At 34.3% G+C, this 20368-nt stretch overlaps 1 protein-coding gene across 6 annotated transcripts in view; it reads left to right on the forward strand.

Annotated features, from left to right (window-relative positions):
• Window positions 1-20368, forward strand: part of LOC114338951 (uncharacterized) — a 296642-nt gene that overhangs the window by 157001 nt on the left and 119273 nt on the right. For all 6 annotated transcript variants that reach the window (XM_050650332.1, XM_050650334.1, XM_050650335.1 and 3 more), the window contains exon 4: window positions 12998-13201. In XM_050650332.1, the coding sequence (XP_050506289.1) occupies window positions 12998-13201 (204 nt within the window). The remainder of the gene's footprint in view (window positions 1-12997; window positions 13202-20368) is intronic.

Here is a 20368-nt window from a genome sequence, read left to right on the forward strand (position 1 = left end):
ATATTACGTAAAATAATGAAAAAAAAAATTAAGGCTGTATCGATCTCAAAGACTATCATTAAACCCGAAAAAACCCTTACATAACTTGAAAAACATGGTTTTTGGGGGGTTTAAACGTGTTTTGCCCAATCTTTGAATATCCTAAATTACTCAGTTATTTCAAATTATACATAATCTATTTAAAAATCCTTGAGTTGGTCTATTTTGAAGTCTATAACATGGAGAAAATCCCCCAAAACCCCCTAAAAAACAGTTTTCCGGTTTTTTCATGATGGCGCAGTTGACGGAAAAATCTGAAAAAAAATCAGAGAGATAGTTTTTGATAAAATACACAAAATGCAAAAAATTGCACCTGCAGCCATCTTGAAAAAAAAAAGTTATAAGCTTTTAAAAAATTAAAGAAAAAATTGAGGTTATGTACACTCGACCTACGGGTCCATAAAAAATGGATATGTTTTGTAAAAGCCTCAGCTATCCCTGTGAATTTTTTGAAATTTTTAAATCAATTACAACCCAACTAAAAAAAATTAAATCTACTGTGGGGGCAGGGGCAAGGGGGCTGGTGAGCAAAAAATCCGCGTAATCTCATTTTTTAATTGCATAGAACGTAAAAAAATTAACAAAATTGAATTCTGGGAGTAAGGGCATTTTGCCTATCTTAACGGGGGGTACCCTTTGCTCACTCTTTCAATGGACTTGGTATTCAGTGTTATGGTGGAGTTTTCAAGTGTATCCAAGTTTCTGGAGATGATCATGAATTTGGTATTTTTGGTAATAATCTCTAATCCCATTCGCTTACCGTATTCTCCGGTTATAGTGACAAGTTGTTGAAGATCGGCTGTTGTCACAAATTAAGACAGCATCATCAGCATATCGTATGTTGTTGATCAATACTCCATTCACTTTGATTCCCATCTCTGCATCTTCCAAAGACTCTTGTAATATGGCTTCCGAATAAATGTTAAATAAAAGAGAGGAAAGCACACATTTCTGACGAATACCCCTTCGTATATGTATGGGTTTGGAATTTTCTATTTTTAATTGTGCTGTTTGATACCAGTACAAGTTTTAATTGCATTTTATGTCTTTCTGGTATGTATCTAGTTTCTTGAGGATCTGCATTAACTTGTGATGTTGGCTACGATCAAACGATTTCTCGTAATCTAAAAAGCACAGGAACACGTCCTTCCTCTGATCGTAACAATTTTGGGCCAACACCAAATTTTGGTCGTCCTTTATATTTTCGAGGTCGCTGAATCCGAAAATGAAGTTTATTTTTATCTAGAATTTGTGGAACATTGTTCAAAAATCAAATTTTATGCAAAAATGCGAAAAATTTATTTTGAGAATTTTTCAAATTTACCTCACTGTATCTTTGGTAGTTGTTAATATTTCCCTTTCAAAATTTTACTCTATCATCTTCCAAGTATTTAGATAACAATGTAATTTTTGTCCAAAATGTTTAAACAAATTAAAAGAGGAGTTGTTAATTGTTAAACCTTTTATCGCCAGATTTTGTTAGTTTCATGTTTACTTAAAAAAGTTGAGTGACGAATAGTGCGGGATCCGATATAGGTCGATCTGCACCCATTTGCTTTTGGGATGAAACATTTTTTTATTAAATTGCATACATAGATAAATATTTCTAGCATGGGTTGCCTATCAAAATCGTGTCATAGCTATCCTTAAGGGGGGCGTATTAATATTTCAAGCACATTCTTTTTTTAAAGTATGGTAAAATTATTTTATTTTTAAATTAAATATTCATATTTAAAAATATACATTCAAGATGCAATAGAAATAAACAAACCAAGACACGTTAAATGCTACTAGGAGCACTTCTGAGTCATAATTTACAATGTATAAACTTTGGAAATCATGAATTGGGATTTACAATGTATATACATTGTAAATTATGATTCGGGAGTGCTCCTGGTAGCATTTAACGTGTCTTGGTTTGTTTATTTCTACTGCATCTTGATTGTAAATTTAGTATAGTAAAATTCATAGATTGTTCGAGAAAAAATTCAAGAAAAAATATTGAAAAATAAGCCAACCGGTGACAAATTTTTAGAGACACCTCAAAAAACAATGAATTTTGCGATGGACATCAGAATTCATCATTGGATCACGGTAAACAAAAAATTCACAAAAACTTTATTAGCTTATGAGTTTCTCGAGGTAACGCTGTCTAGTTTTTTTAGTTTTATCGAATTTTGACTTTTTGATATCACTCAGAAGTTAAAACAACGATTTTTTGCAAGACATGGTGAAAAAATAAGCATAAAACAAAAAAGATCTCGACAGCTTTACCTCAAGGAATGTCTAAAGAAAATATATGCAAAATTCTAGGTGGGTTGGTCGAATAGTTTTTGAGTTAAAATGTCTACAGCCGTTGAAAAAAGCAGTTTTGAGAAAAACGCGTTTAAAATATTGCCAACTTTTATTTTCAATTTCTTTTTTGTCTGTCAAATCGTAAAGTGATTCAAACCGGAATATGTTTTTGAATCGCGGAGTAATTTACAAAACAAATGAGAACAGCTGCTGACAGTTTCTCAGTACGCTCAAGCGCGGTGGCCCGAACTTGCTGAAGGTAGGTCCGAATATATTATATTGAATTCGATAATTGGTTGTTTTCATGTATTACTGTTGTGAACAGATCGTGGAACGTTCTCCACGTTTCATAATTTCCTTCGAACACCGAGCTTTTACCTGAGGGAGCGTTATGCCTTCTCTCCTCTGTGTGATGTCTGACCGTTCCATTCCTAGCCGTATCTTCTTAAGTGTCATTGATTATTTTTTGTATGTTATTTTCTCCAGTTCTCCATTCTCCAACGAGTCTAGCTCTTCATTTATTGTTGCTTCAATCATGAGAGTATTTATTTTCTCCATGTGTTCTTTTAGCTCTGACTGCAATTCTTCGTCCCCCTGCAACTCTTGTGCATTTTCTTAAAGTAATAGTTCCTCGATTTTTTGTTTCCTTATCTGTATTTTCTTTACTTTCGGGGCTTTTTCTCTCTTCAGATTTCTTCCGTATTCCTCAAGCACGGTTTTACCCTGAATATACACCTTATAAACCTGTGCGTAATATTTTGTTTCAAAGTATTTTAGTCTAAGAGCTGGGAGCGGATTTTGTGCGTGATAAGTAATATGGAAATACTATACGTGGATATGTTGAATTAGTTGTGTACATGACTTTCACCAACGGCCTGAAACCAGAGTGGGGGCCGAGGGTAGTTATAAGGGGTCAAAATCGCGGTTTTTATGATTTTTTTATGACGCTCATGATCGAGATAGTACACCAAAATTTGGGAATAAGTAGGTCATGACGTACCTAAGTAAAACTCTAGGGGCCCAACGCTGCGTGACCGACAAAGGGGTGGGGGTAGGGGTGAATATAAAAAATATAAGGGGCTTGTTGCGACGTTCGTGATTGAGATAGTGCACCAAAATTTGGGAATAAGTAGACCATGACATAACTAAGTAATATCCCCAGAAGCGGAAACAGAGTGGCGGACGAGGGTAGTTATAAGGGGTAAAATTCGCGGTTTTTATTATTTTTTTTGTGGCGCTCATGATGGAGATAGTGCAACAAAATTTGGGAGTAAGTAGGTTATGACATTACTAAGTAAAATCTCCAGGGGCGGAACGCTGCGTGGGGGACAAATGTTGTGCCAGGTCACAAAAAAATAATACACACTGAGATTTTGACCCTTTAAAACTACCCTCATCCCCAACTCTGGTTTCCGGCTCTGGGGATTTTATTTAGCTAAGTCATGGTCTACTTATTCCCAAATTTTGGTGCACTATCTCAATCTAGAACCAAAAAACCTCTTATATTTTTTATATTCACACCTACCCCCACCCCTTTATCGGCCACGCAGCGTTCCACCCCTGGAGATTATACTTAGTTACCTCATGACCTACCTATTCCCAAATTTTGGTGCACTATCTCGATCATGAGCGTCACAAAAAAAAATAATAAAAACGGCGACTTTGACCCCTTATAATTACCCTCGTTCCCCACTCTGGTTTCCGGCTCTAGGGATTTTACTTAGTAATGTCATAGTCTACTTATTACTTATTGCCAAATTTTGGTCCACTATCTCAATCACGAACGTCGCAAAACACCCTTTATATTTTTTATATTCACCCCTACCCCCACCTCTTTGTCGGTCACGCAGCGTTCCGCCCCTAGAGATTTTACTTAGTTATGTCATGGTCTACTTATTCCCAAATTTTGGTGCATTATCTCGATCATGAGCGTCACAATAAAAATAATACAAATCGCGACTTTGACCCCTTAAAACTACCCTCGGCCCCCACTCTGGTTTCCGGCCGTTGGTGAAAATCATGTACACAACTAATTCAACATATCCCCGTAAATTTTTTTCACATTACCTATCACGCACAAAGTCCGCTTCTACCTCTCCGACTATTTGTCTTTTGTCAAACCGCCATCTAGCAATTTTTCGTGGTTATTTTGTAATTTCGCCCAATAGTCGTCCAATTTTTTCCTGGCGTTCTTTAATATATTCTGCGTTCCTTCTAGTCCTGGAGTCTTTTTCATGTTTGTTGGCGTCTTTTTAATGTCATTTGCCAATTCCGATTGGGCTCCGTACAGCTTCCCCATTGTGTTTTCTTGTATTATATTATTTCCAAACTCGAAATAATTTTACTTTCTTCCGCAGTTGACGTGTTAAATTTGCTGTTCCTTATATCTTTATAAATATACCGTGAACGCCTACGCTTTATTAATATTCGGCTTGTTTTTTGCTGACTTGTCAATGCCAAATTTTATAATGATAATATTGCAAAATGTTATAATACTACCTGAAAGTTTACGATATAAATAGTTATGTTGTAACGCTCGCTAGTTGGAGATAAATATTTGATTGTAACTTACTGCAAATTCTATTGAATAATTAAAATTTTTTAAAAGGAAATCCTTTTTATTATTATCAATTATTTTATATTGAACTGTTTTTATTTTTAACTTGAATTTAAATAATTATATATATCTAAAAATAAAACGGGATAATACCCGAAGGTTGGCTGTATACCATCTAGTTAAATAAAATTAACATGAAGTAAAACTCCCTAGTGTAGTTGGTATATTTAATAAAAATTCTAAAAATTTTTAAAAATCCAAACGGATTACGTTCAAAACGTTTTCGGACTTATCAATCCATCATCAGTGAACCTAAAAGTAAGTAATCTCACTTAGTAAAATTGAAAAGGGTGAAATTTTGAATGTTAAAAATTGAAAAGTGTGGTTACGATTACTTACTCTCTGTCCTTGCTAAATAGCCACAATGCCAAACACTGGTCAAGATGTATGTTCTAACTACATGGTAAAATTTGTTAAACAATTTGGCTTACATTGGATGCCAACGGATTAGTACTAGGTACATGATGCTCTACTCCATTAATTAAGAGATTTTTTATTATGAATAGGTCTACATTGAACTACGTTTAGTCTGTCAATGATTTAGAAAGAAGTTGAAATACTTCAAATGTCAGTAAAATTGACATCCAGGAAAGGGAATTTTTTAGGTATTAACCAGGGTCAAGATCCAATGTGGTTACGGAAATTTAAGTTTAAGATTGTGTTGGAATTTTAATTTTTAATATTAGAATTTAAATTTACTATTTTTAAAAAAATATTACAACCATTACTATAAACTTGACTATAAAATTAAATTTGATCGAAATTATTGTCATAGTTGATCGAAGTTAAACATAGTAAAATGAGAATAAAGTTGTTCTGAAGCTATTTTGTTCTTTTCAGTAATATTTTGTATTTTGACAACGGCACCCGATTTGGGCGTCGAAACGTTAATAAAATTATTTTTTTCATTTTAATTGTGGCTTATTTCCCATATAAATAATTAATCAGAGAATAAAGTTGTAAAGTTAAATATTAGAGTGGCTAGAAAGTCAAATGTAGCAGATTAAAATTTTGAATTTGTAAGAAAAAATAAAATGAAAATAAAAAGAAAAAGAAAAATAAAAAGGAAAGAGGACCTGCATGAAAAAGAAGAATTAAATGAATAGCGAAGTAAAACATTTTGGAAAAGACCAACGAACGAAGTAAAGACCCAATCGGCAAATAGACAAATAGATAAGGTCAATGATTTATGAAGGGAAAAGTAGGGTGAGAAAATGGCAAAGGGTGAATTAGTTGTGTTGATGTTACTGGGGGTTGTAGAGTAAATGATTAGTATGAAAGGAGATTTTGGAAATAGAAGGAAGTGAAGTAAGAAAAAAGGTTAAGTTAAAGATTAAAAAGGGTTCAAGGCAGGTTTTGTTTATATTCGATTCAGAGTTGGACTACCATCTCCATATAGCAACTATTTCAGCATCCTTATGCATCATCAGTGAAGTTTATGCAGTCACAACTCTGAAGGGAATATAAACATTTTGCCTCTTTTAAGGCAAACCATCGCGATGCAATGAACCCACCTTTTGAGACGCAAATCAGCGACATCTCTCGTATTACGAGGAAAACAACGAAAAGCCCCGGATACAAAGTTTACTAATTTTAAACAATTAGAATAATTGAAATAAAAATATAATAAACAATATTTTAAATCTAAGACTTTTCGTTAATAAACTGCTTTCTGGCTGCATCCCATATCTCCGGATTTTACAATATATAATCACGTAGAGACGACGAAAATAGGAGAAAGCAAATAGTGGACACTTAGGCCACGCATTTACCTTCTCTTCGTCTAGGAAAAGGACCGAAAGACAGTTTCTAAATACTCAAAAACTGAGTAAAATGAAAAAGATTAAAAAGGGTTCAAGGCAGGTTTTGTTTATATTCGATTCAGAGTTGGACTACCATCTCCATATAGCAACTATTTCAGCATCCTTATGCATCATCAGTGAAGTTTATGCAGTCACAACTCTGAAGGGAATATAAACATTCTGCCTCTTTTAAGGCAAACCATCGCGATGCAATGAACCCACCTTTTGAGACGCAAATCAGCGACATCTCTCGTATTACGAGGAAAGTTAAAGGTTAAGTTAAGGGTTTTATGGGTGAAGTCAGGAAAGTTGCTAAATGTGAAGGATAAATTGAAAAAACAAGGAATTTAGGAAAAAAGTTGACGGTGAATGGGAGTAAAATTGCGATTAAGGGAGGTTTGTCTATTCACACAATTGGGACTGGACCTCAAGTCTCGGATAATCTCCAAATCCTCATAAAAGTCCAATCGGAGTGTGTTTTTCTGCTGTATATTGTGCACCAACTGGACACCCTCAGGAATCTTAAGTTCATGTCTATTGACTTTAAGGTGGAGTGAGAAAGAGGAAGTAGTATCCCTCTTACTATGTTGTAGGGATCTGGTGGCAAGAGATCTGCAAGTTCTACCGATGTAGGTAGCATCACAATCTGAGCAAGAGAGTTTATATATAGCACTACGGTTCATGTAGTGGATTGGATCCTTAGTATTTGTCAAACTCTTGTTAAGGGTGTTATTAATTTTAAAAGAAATTTTTATATTATCACAGGAGTTGGTAATAATGTATTGAACTCTTTCAGATAGATTAGGGTTATGGAAAGGCAATGAAGCATAAATCGGAGTTGTTGTAGATCAAGTAGAAGAAAAGGCTGACTGTTGAAGTAATCTGAGCTCTCTTTTATGTTGGAGTTTATTGATGATATCAGGGTCATAACCATTGTTTATAGCAATCTGTTTAATAATGTTTAATTCTTTGTTAAATTCTGTAGATGAAAGAGGAATAGAATTTAATCTGTGGATAAAACTACGGAATGAAGAAAGTTTGTGGGAAAGAGGATGATTAGATGATGAATGAATTACCTGATCTGTTTGAGTGGGTTTACGGTAGATCCCAAAGTTGAAATGGTCATCTAGTCTGGTGATAGAAAGGTCTAAGAAATTAATGGAGTTTGAAGTTTCTAGTTCCATAGTGAAAGTTATTTTTGGATGAATTTGATTTATCTTATGAAGTAAATTCTGTGCTGAGTTGGAATCGCCTGAGATCAGAAGTAAACAATCGTCTACATAACGGAACCAGTGTAAAATCTCAGTATTTTTTATGATATAGTTGGATTCTAAGAATCCAACTATATCAAGAATCAATAGACATGAACTTAAGATTCCTGATGGTGTCCAGTTGGTGCACAATATACAGCAGAAAAACACACTCCGATTGGACTTGTATGAGGATTTGGAGATTATCCGAGACTTGAGGTCCAGTCCCAATTGTGTGAATAGACAAACCTCCCTTAATCGCAATTTTACTCCCATTCACCGTCAACTTTTTTCCTAAATTCCTTGTTTTTTCAATTTATCCTTCACACTTAGCAACTTTCCTGACTTCACCCATAAAACCTTTAACTTAACCTTTTTTCTTACTTCACTTCCTTCTATTTCCAAAATCTCCTTTCATACTAATCATTTACTCTACAACCCCCAGTAACATCAACACAACTAATTCACCCTTTGCTATTTTCTCACCCTACTTTTCCCTTCATAAATCATTGACCTTATCTATTTGTCTATTTGCCGCTTGGGTCTTTACTTCGTTCGTTGGTCTTTTCCAAAATGTTTTACTTCGCTATTCATTTAATTCTTCTTTTTCATACAGGTCCTCTTTCCTTTTTATTTTCCTTTTTCTTTTTATTTTCATTTTATTTTTTCTTACAAATTCAAAATTTTAATCTGCTACATTTAACTTTCTAGCCACTCTAATATTTAACTTTACAACTTTATTCTCATTTTACTATGTTTAACTTTTAATTTTTTCCAAACACAGTTTGTGTACTGTGCATCCTGCTGACACACTTCTTTTGAATCTTTTGTTCATTTACATATTTATCAACTTCGTTTTAATTTAACAATTCAAATAATTCCATTTTCTTTTCTATGCATAATGTTATATTATTTCCTATATTTTTGACTATAACTAACACATTTTCACATTCCGTCAATTATTTATATTTTCACCTAACAATCTTATATCAGTTACCTCAATTCTCACCAATTTTTTAAATAGTTAATTTCATACAGAATCAATACCATACTAGACTTATACAACCAACATTACAGTTAACAAATTTACATTTCTATACACACTAAACAACTTCTGCATCTCTTCAACGTTTTAACTTTCACCCCCAAGGCTATATACAAAAAAAATTTTTAACTTTCATTAACCAATAACTCAATCTTACATTTTGTTTTCATTACCATATTTTATTATGACAATAATTTCGATCAAATTTAATTTTATAGCCAAGTTTATAGTAATGGTTGTAATATTTTTTAAAAAATAGTAAATTTAAATTCTAATATTAAAAATTAAAATTCCAACACAATCTTAAACTTAAATTTCCGTAACCACATTGGATCTTGACCTTGGTTAATACCTTAAAAATTCCCGTTCCTGGATGTCAATTTTACTGACATTTGAAGTATTTCAACTTCCTTCTAAATCATTGACAGACTAAACGTAGTTCAAACACCTATTTATAATAAAAAATCTCTTAATTAATGGAGTAGAGCATCATGTACCTAGTACTAATCCGTTGGCATCCAATGTAAGCCAAATTGTTTAACAAATTTTACCATGTAGTTAGAACATACATCTTGACCAGTGTTTGGCATTGTGGCTATTTAGCAAGGACAGAGAGTAAGTAATCGTAACCACACTTTTCAATTTTTAACATTCAAAATTTCACCCTTTTCAATTTTACTAAGTGAGATTACTTACTTTTATGTTCACTGATGATGGACTGATAAGTCCGAAAACGTTTTGAGCGTAATCCGTTTGGATTTTTAAAAATTTTTAGAATTTTTATTAAATATACCAACTACACTAGGGAGTTTTACTTCATGTTAATTTTAATTATATACAGGGTGAGTTTTTAGTGCGGGATCGGTCGATAATTCCATTACGGTATAGAATATCGAAAAAAGTTAGTTAGAAAAAATGTAGGCAATGATATTCTCCACGCTTGGAAAATATTTCCATTTTTACAGGGTGATCAATAACAGCGTGGTATATCAAACATATAATTTTTTAAATGGGACACCCTATATATTTTTTCGTATTTATTTTCCCCTCATAATTTTTGGTCATATAATATAGGGTTTTGCATTACTATACAGAGTATTTAACAAGTTATGACCATTTTTATTTCGAAATCCCTATGAGATTAACACCCTGTATATAAAGAAGTAATTCATAGACAATAATTTGTTTTATGTAGTAAGATAAACAATATACTGTAGTTTTTAAATTAAGTCCAATTGAAATCATTGACGAATGTTTGTATACAGGGTGAACTACAAAACCAAATTACGATTTTCTCTATTTTTTAAATAGATCACCCTATATTTTATTTTTCAAAAATATTGTATTTATTATACTCTTTCATTTTTATATCGCATTCCCTATATCTAAACTTATTACTTTCGGAGATATTTTTAGTTTTCTTCAACTTTCGGCAATACATTAAATTTTTCTAGTAGAAATTAGTTGGTATTGAATGATAATTAAACAAAATTATTTTTATTCAATAAATAACTAACACAAAATATAAACCATAGCAATATGCAATGAATGTATCAATAAATGTGATATTAAGGAATTATCATATTTCCCCAATATACAAGAATCATACAATTCCTACAAAAAAATATAAGTATCTTGTGTATAATATAGTAACACATTCCTAATTGCAGATTGTGACCCGCAGTTATTAATAATATAATTTTCATATTAAATTTCATTAATATGCATCAAGAAATCCCTACTTTGTTAACACTCAAACTAGGTTATCTATAAACGTTTAAGGTGATATTGTTAGAGATTATGTGATTGGTCCACATTTTTTTACGGTTGAGGTTTTTATACGACGGTGCTCCTGTTCTTCCAAAATTGATTTTTTTCAAGTGGGGCTATATAAAAAACCTTGTATACCAGAAGCATCCAACAACGCTTGATGATATGAAAAATAGAATAAAAGAAGCTTTTAATAATATTGACTTACAAAAATGTTAGAAATGTGGCTCGGTCATTTGAATATCGGTTACAAAATTGCATAGACGTTGAAAGTGGTCATTTTCAACATTTACTTTAGACTTATATCCTTAACATCACATTAATTGGTACATTCATTAAATTTTGTTATAGTTTATTATTTTTTTGTTAGTTATTTATTGAATGAAAATATTTGCTATATTATTACATAATACTTATTTGTTAAGTTATTTATATTTATAAAAATTGAATGTATTCCCGGCAAATGAATAAAACTAAAAATATCTCAGAAACTAATAAGTTTAGGTATATAAAAATAAAAGAGTATCATAAATACAATATTTAAAAAAAATAAAATATAGGGTGATGTATTAAAAAAAAAATTGAGAAAATCGTAATTTTGTTTTGTAGTTTAAAAGTGCTTATAAAATGAATGTCCTACTAAAAAATTCTTGGCTTAGAATGCTGTTGATATACCAATCTAAAAACTGTTACATCAGTTGTATATTGTTTTGATTTATGTTTCAAGTTTTTTTTGTAGGAATTTTACGATTCTTGTATACATATTAGGGAAATATGATAATTTCTTAATATCACATTTATTGGTATATTCACTGCATATTGCTATGGTTTATATTTTGTGTTAGTTATTTATTGAATAAAAATAATTTTGTTTAATTATCACTCAATACTAACTTATTTCTACTAAAAAAATTGAATGTATTCCCGAAATTTGAAGAAAACTAAAAATATCTCGGAAAGTAATCAGTTTAGATATAGGGAATGCTATATAAAAATATAAAAATGAAAGAGTATATTAAATACAATAATGTTGAAAAATAAAATATAGGGTGATCTATTTAAAAAAATAGAGAAAATCGTAATTTGGTTTTGTAGTTCACCCTGTATACAAATAGTCGTCAATGATGTGAATTGGACTTAATTTAAAAACTACAGTATATTGTTTATCTTATTACATAAAACAAATTATTGTCTACGAATTACTTCTTTATATACAGGGTGTTAATCTCATAGTGATTTCGAAATAAAAATGGTCATAACTTGTTAAATACTCTGTATAGTAATGCAAAACCATATATTATATGAACAATAATTATGAGGGGAATATAAATATGAAAAAATATATAGGGTGTCCCATTTAAAAAATTATATGTTTGATATACCACGCAGTTACTGATCACCCTGTAGAAATGGACATATTTTCCAAGCGTGGAGAATATCATTGCCTACATTTTTTTTAAATAACTTTTCTCGATATTTTATACCATAATGGAGTTATCGACCGATCCCGCACTAAAAACTCACCCTGTATATAGTGAAAATTTTATAATTCGATAATATTTTCCAATTTGAAATACCTTAATTGTCAATGTACAGTTCGAGAAATGTAACCTGTTCCAAAACTTACGGTTTTCAGTGGATGTTCATTGTCTGGATGCTCTGTGGCTGTCCTGGCTCTGTAGTAGCTCTCTAGATCTATAGGTTGATCTCCGGCTCTGTAGGTTGATGTCTGGCTCTGTAGGTTGATCTCTGACGTGGTGACGTTATTACCCGAAAGTAATTCATTCTGTATATTAGAATATTATTTTAAAATATGGTAAATTAAAATCAAAAATCGACATGTTTCAGGATTATTTCTTAAAATGCTCTGTTTGGCTAAAAAATAATTTGTTCCATACTTTACGGACACAGTGTATATAAAAACCTCGCATTCGGAAAAGAAATCCTATTTTTATGACACTGGGGTCAGCACAAAAATTTTTATTTCAAAAGTTAATTTCAAAATATGCAATATTTTTGTCCGTGAGTGTATATATATGCCAAATAAATATATTTTTTAGTAAAATAACTTTGACTGAATTCAATTAATAACAGCTTTTAAATTTTGAAAACAATAAATAATTTTTTTTTATTAAAATACCTATAAATACATCCAATTAAGAACAACTTTTGATTTTAGGCCATCAATAAACTAGAGGAAGAAAAAGAAGAGGAAGAAGAGCCAGACAGACTTTCTTTACTATTGCCCCAATCTAAATTTACTTGTAGTGGAAGGAACACTGGATATTACGCAGATGAAGATCTAGGATGTGAGGTGTTTCATTATTGTCAAGAAAACTCTAAGCATTCATGGATTTGCCCCGAAGGATTTACTTTCCACCAGGTAGGTAGTTAGGTAAAACACTTTCACTTCTTTCAATACCGTCCTCAAGTTTATACCACTTCTCACCTATAGTTCCCGAAGTGTTCGTCTGGCATAGTACAGAAAACGCTAAACTGGGACTGGAACCTTGAATTGAATACCATTGGCTTCAGTGTTCAGTGATGCATCCTCCAGACTATGTTTGGGTATCCATAATCGCCATGTAGGAGTGAGTACGCGACGTAGCGAGAGACGAGATTCTTAATTTTCTCTGGTAAGGCATGTGCACCACTCTTCCGATGTATCTAAGGCTAGATCTCCCGATTTTTCACCAATTGAATAGGTCTGGGGCATTGTTGGAATGGAATCAGTTCATTTACCTGATCCTCAACACATTCTGGCGTAACTTTGGCACGAGGTACAGGTAGCCTGGGAAGAGATATCTCAACGGGATTGGATCTTTTATCAAACCTAATCTTTGTACGGTCACTGTTGAGATATTCCTGGCGAAATCGTCAACCATAACCAGTCGATCTTTAAGGCCGCTGAGATACTCGGGATTGTCATAGGAGGTCAATGGGAAGCTTTATCTCTCGATCAGTCCATAGCATTGCTGGAGTGTAATCAGTTGGGTGCTTCGGTAAGCTAGCAGAAATAAAGACACCAGTTTGCCCAGTCACTCTGTATAAAAAGCGACGGGTAGTTGTTGATGGTCCAGCCATGTCTTCCTACCATGCTGTCAGACTGAGAATAAAGCGGTGTTGTCCTGGTCTACTTATGGTCAAATCCATCACGGTTGCGCTCCAAGTCGGAATGAAGTAGGAGTAAAACTTCATGTAGGAAAACGATATTCTCAAGCAGGATTCGACCAACTGTGATTTCTTATTAGTTGGATAGTGCAATTACTTCTGGTCATTTGGAAATAGTCCATAGCAACCATCAAATACTTATTTCCTGATGTTACTGTAAATGTTCCAAGAATATGTACATTAACTCGTTTCCAAGGGATCCCTGTGATTTATTGCTTGAGTTTTCCATTAACTCTATTCTTGGATGCACACAGGTCACATTGTTTGCACCACTTTTCCACATTTTGCTGATAATTCACCCAGTAATACCTCTCATGGGCCAGAATCCTATTGATCCCAAATCCACCCCCCCCCCCGAAGCGGTGAATCATGGAAGAATTCTGCCAGCACCATCCTTTGTGCATTTCTTTGAAACAACAATTTGGAACATTTGGGTTCCTGTTCCATATGAACTCTCTCATTTATGAGTGATGACTCCATCTTGTAGACACATGGAGTGTGTCACTGAAGCGAATATCCCTACAGATTATATAATGTGACTGTAAATAAACCTAGAAAAGACCGAATACTTAACAACAGAAGAACCAGTGAGAAACTTGGAAATGGACGATGATAGCGAAATGAACAGCACTGAAAAATTCAAATATTATTTTTCTCATGATCATCTTTCAGTGTGTCACAGTTTTTCGATTTCTTTCTAACGCATTAAATTGTATGGTACAGAAAAAAGGCACGTCGGTGATTACATTTCGTCGGTGACATTTATAACATTTATTCTAGTTATTCTAGTTGTCGATAGATGGCTCCATAATGAAAAAAAAACAATTTTTTTTTTAATTAGATAATAATAGTACAAATATAATCTGTATAATTTATAAGACTATGCAAATCAAAGAAAATACCATTTTATAAATGCAAGAAACACATTTGATTTGTTTTTATTCCAAATTGAAAATAAAATGTTACAACTGTCAGATTTAACTAAAATGTCATGTTAGAATAAATGTCATAAATGTGTATTATCACGGACTTACCCTTTTTCCTATCATTTGTTACGCATTGAAAAATGCTCATGAAAAGGACAATACTTAGGATTCATACTCTCAATGAATGGAACCACCGAACAAGAGATAACCAGTAGATTAGCACAGGCAAGAACATGTATTAAACAAGTGAAAGGGGTACTGTGTGATAGAAAGATTATCAGAAATACAAAGAATAGAATATACCTATAACACCTTGGTACGTAGTGTAATGACCTGCAAGCAAGCAAGCAATTTGATTTAACCCGACCTGTGGGAATGTCCACCCTCTCGAAAGAGTACATTCGGGTGTAACAATTCATTGGGGCGAGGTGTTTTGACCCGAGTGTAAACAGGGATCACCCCACCTCGCTCCAATGCCCCAGGCCATCCCTTTCCCCCCCATAGCACGCTGATGCGCGATGAGGGCACAACTATCGTAGCCAAATGCTATTCACAATGGAATCCTGGGTAATATGATTCCATGTGGTACCCTAATCGAATGCAAAAATCTTAGGCTCAGCGTGATGCGCTCTATACCTTTATCGTCTTACTTACTTAACCGCGGTACTAAAAATTGCTTGCTTGGGCCCCAAGTCATCGTGCTGAGCCCTATTGGGCTCCGCCCAATGACTTGTTGCTCGAGTTTTTATGTGATTTTTTTTTTGTTTTATTATATTTTTTGGGGGCTTACGCCTTTTTATTTTTTATATATATTTTTTTGGGGCTTGCGCCCTTCTATAATTTTCTGTAATTGTCTTACCTTGAAGGTGATCGTGGTGTTGGATCTTCGTGTGTAACGCTATCTTCGGCACTTGTTTTTGAGCTACGAACTGACTACTATCACTTTTCACTTTTGTTCACTTTATTCCACTATTTGCTGTTTCGGTCTTCTGTGCTTCCATCGGTGGAACTCATCATACCTTAACATCTCTCGCAGTATGTTACTTGGGTGATGCTCCAGTTCCGCGAATTTGACCCTTGTCATGTCTGTCATGATTTCGGTGACTCTCACCTGTTGGAGTTCTCTGAACAGGAATCTTTCTGCTACGTATCTTGGGACTCTGGCGGCTTCTCTCAAGCTGCTGTTGTGGACCGCTTGAATCTTCTTTTTGTGGGTGTTACATGCTTGTCCCCATGCGAGAGATGCGTATGTTAATACCGGTAGTATAATGCTGTTTATCTATCTTAACCTTGTTTTTAGTCTTAGTTTGCTTTTTCTGTCTGTAAGTCCTCTTAGTGTTGCTTTCGCTATGTTGGCCTTATGGACTGTGGCTTCTACGTGTTTTTGGAAGGTTAATCCTTTGTCCATGATGACTCCTAGGTATTTAGCTTCGTTTTTCCACTCGATGGTGGTGTTCTGTACCGTCAGCTGTTCCTCTGGTTGTTGTCTTCCTTTCTTGTATAGAACCGCTTGTGTCTTTTCCGAGTTGATGGCTATCTTCCATTTTATACTCCATTCCTCTGTATGTAGTGCTGTTTGCAGGTTGGTCACTGCTATATCTACATTTCTGTGTTTGGCCGCTATCGCTGTGTCGTCGGCGTATAGGCTCATAAGGGTACCTGGTGTTCTAGGTACGTCAGCGGTGTATATCGTGTACAGCAGGGGTGACAGGACCGCTCCCTGGGGTACTCCAGCCTCCGGGTTCCCGGCCCTGAAACTGAAAACCCTGAAACTCCGGCCGCCCAAGTACGACGAGATTAGCCTCGTCATCGCCCCGCTGTACTCGTATCCCCTCATTTTGTATAAAAGCCCCTTATGCCATACTCTGTCGAACGCTTTGCTTACGTCCAGGAACGCTGCTCCAGTGTACTGCCTGTCGTTGAACCCAGCTGCTATGTACTCGGTTAATCTGAGTACTTGTGCAGTGTAATGACCTATGAAACAGGGAATTGGGTAGTAAACAAACGAAACAGGTCCAAAATTACAGCAACTGAAATGAAATTCATGAGAAGAAGCTGCAGAGTGACAAGAATATGTCGCATTAGAAATAAGGAGATAAAACGAAGAATGGCAGTAGAGCAAGACATACTCAGCTACATTGAAGAAAAACGTTTAATTTGGTATGGACATGAGAGAAGAGCAGATCGTGCAAGGTGGATGTCGAAGATTTCGAATTGGAACCCAATAGAGAATACATATAAGAAGACGTAGACCCCGAAGATCATGGAGGGATGAAGTGGACGAAGCCATGGAACGACGAGACCTCAGAGACGGCAGAACAGAAACGACTGGATCCGTTGGCTGCAATAGGGAAGGCGGCGACAGCTGTAAAAATCCTTATAAAGATATGATCTCCTGCCACAGTAGCCTAGCTTCGTTATACAACCACGCTCGGGTAGAGATGCATCAAGTCAAACTAGTTTTATTTTAATCAACAAACTTGACTTGACTTAAAAATCAAACTTTTTGTGTAAAAAAGTTTGACTTGATTTGATTTCGGTATCTTTAGGTTTGACTTGAAATCAAACTTCTTCAAATACATAGTTTGAAGTTTGAATATTATATGGCGCAACGTCTTTATTTTCAATTCTAATTGAGAGCGAACCGCCTTTTTTGACTTATTTGGACATGTCTGAACGTGTACTTAGCTGCTCCGCAAAGTAGGTATATTTCATATTTTGAAGTATTCGCTTGGCTTGTTACGTTTGTTTTGAAGTGCGTGCTTTGTACGATAATGTCTGAGCCTGAATCTTTTTTGGCTCAGAATACGTACCAAAACAAAGTGAGCCTGGTTGTGAAGACATCTCCACTGCAAATATTAAGAGCAAACAATCTGTAGACGAGACAGAATTAATTAAAGAGAAACAGAAATATATTTATTTTTTGATGTAACGGCAGGCAATTCCAAAACAATGAAAACTGCAAACTGGAAATTATGTAAAAATAAAGAATAGCGTTATAAAATGACAAATAGTGGAACCAGTTCTTTAAAACGACTAATGAAAAGTCACAAAAAATTGTATGAAGAATAATTTTCGTAGGAAGCAACAACCTCTAGAACAAGTAGTATTTGTGATAGTCACATCATAAAGCGTTGGATCCAAAATTGCAAAAATGACCTGGTGACCTGGTGAGTTAATCCTTTCAGTACCTACGCCTACGGCACCAGTTTACTATTTAGGATGTGGCTGGCTGAAGGGGCGCCGACGTCGTTTCCCATCGTGAAACATTAAACTTATTCTGTCAAAAATATATTACATTTTTTGTTCGTTCATATTTTTTTTTATTTACAAACTCGCATCAGTCTATACGGCTATTAGCGAAAATGATAGTTTTATTACCCGTTGTCCAGATACGATGCGACCAGTACTTCACGCGACGTGTGGCTTATGTAACGTCGCATCGCGTCGCCTTCTATCGCTCAACCTAGGACAAACGTGACGATGTCAATTCATTCCTATTCTTCAGTATGGGGAGTATACGGCAGTGTTACTACAAAATTCATATTCTAAATACTTAGCTCTAAAAAAAGTCCATAAACGGAGAAGAAAGACAACAAATATCATATAAATCTTTAGAGCAAAATAAATTTGGAGAATTTCAGCATTTATATTCGAAATTAAGAAATAATCCACGTTGGTTTAAAGAGTATACTTTCGATTATTTATTATTGCAGCTGTTAAACCCAGTTTCAACTGTCAATAAGTAATTTTCAAAAACCAATTTCTATTGAAGAGACGCTGTTACTGACTTTAAGATATGTCACACTGCGTGCGTCGTATCTCGTCGCGAACAAAATAAGTTCGCACTTCGTCGCGTCTTGTCGTAGACTGGATTAACCCGAAAACGTAGGCCCAGGGTTGCCGATTTGTACATTATCAGATTTTAACATAATTTTTATGGCATTCTGATAATAAATATTTTTTTAACACAATTGATAATTTTAACATAATTTTATAAGGATAGATTTGGCAATAGAGTTTAGTAAATTTTCAAGAATTCTTCAATTTGTTTGCATTTGTATTTACTAGCTTGCGACTTGTGACACAATTTTATGACCACCTTTGTCCTTTTATATTTGATTTTGGGACTAATGTACCTACCTGAATAGTGAATACTTTTGAGGATTGTGGTTTTCATATAAAAATTATCATTAATATCAAACTAAGCAACTTATGGATTAAAAAAAATTAAGACAATTGCTTTATAAAAAGCCAAGAAAATACATTTTTTAACGTAAACCGATTTTGAGTGATTTTTTTTGAGTGATTTTTATGATGAATGATGATTATTGATCATCATATTATGACGAAGGTAGTTTATTTTTGAATAATTGTACCTATAATAGAAGTATAATAAAGTATCATTTTTTTGCAATGTGATAGCAAAAGAAGTAAAAAATAAAATCAACCGAAATTTGACGATTTCTACCGAAAAATTAGGAGCAATTCTACTGAAATTTTGTCCAAGTTCTGTGGCTTGCGGTAGGGGTTGGCGATAAAAAATTTTAACATAATTTTTGGCAAAATCTGATTATTTAGCAACCGCTTAAAATAATTTCATATCGTGACATCGGCAACACTGCGTAGGCCACACACAAATACAATCATTACTTTCGCGTCGCGTCGCGTCGTGTCGCGTTGTCGCGTTTGTCGTTCAGCTAGGACAACGGGTTAACAATAATAGTAACTATAGAATACTACAATTAAATTTTGTATAAACAGTTTATTGCTTTTAAGTATTGAAGGATCACTTTGGAACCGCACTTTGAGAATAGTATTTTCAAATCGCCGAGATTCCGAATTTAACTCTTGCCGCACTGTGTAACGGGCACTCCACTAGAAGGTGTTTTATTATTGTCAAAGGGGTCTCACAAACATAACACTCCTGTTGAGGATCTCGTGTCATCAGATGTCCGTGCATGAGGCGGCCGGCTACGACCAAGCCGCAATCGCGAGATGATCACTTGGGAAAAACGATTTGTGGAATTATCAGACCATGGTTGAAATGTTGGTTTTATCTCAAATAACTGCTTGTGTTTTTCATGCCATCTGCTATTCCATATACTAACTATTTTGCTGAGGAAATATATGATTTGAGATCTGACGCTGGAGTTTTTGGATAGATCTCTATAGTTGCGTCCTCTAAGGCTTCTCGAGCATGTTTATCTGCCAGTTCATTTCCACCGATTCCAATATGAGATGGAACCCACAAGAAAGTAACGTTTTTGTGATTTAGATTGTGCAATTCTTGTCTTATGAGTTTGGCCACAGGGTGGGGAGAATAGATTTCTAAAGAATTTAAAGAGCCCGTAATTATGAGAAAGGTAATTTGAGAACTTTTTCTAACATGAGTTAGGGCTTTATATTATATCGCAAAGAGTTCTCCTGTTAAAGTAGTATTTGTCCCCGCT

This window comes from Diabrotica virgifera, chromosome 5 (assembly GCF_917563875.1).
Source record: "Diabrotica virgifera virgifera chromosome 5, PGI_DIABVI_V3a".
Taxonomy (NCBI): domain Eukaryota; kingdom Metazoa; phylum Arthropoda; class Insecta; order Coleoptera; family Chrysomelidae; genus Diabrotica; species Diabrotica virgifera.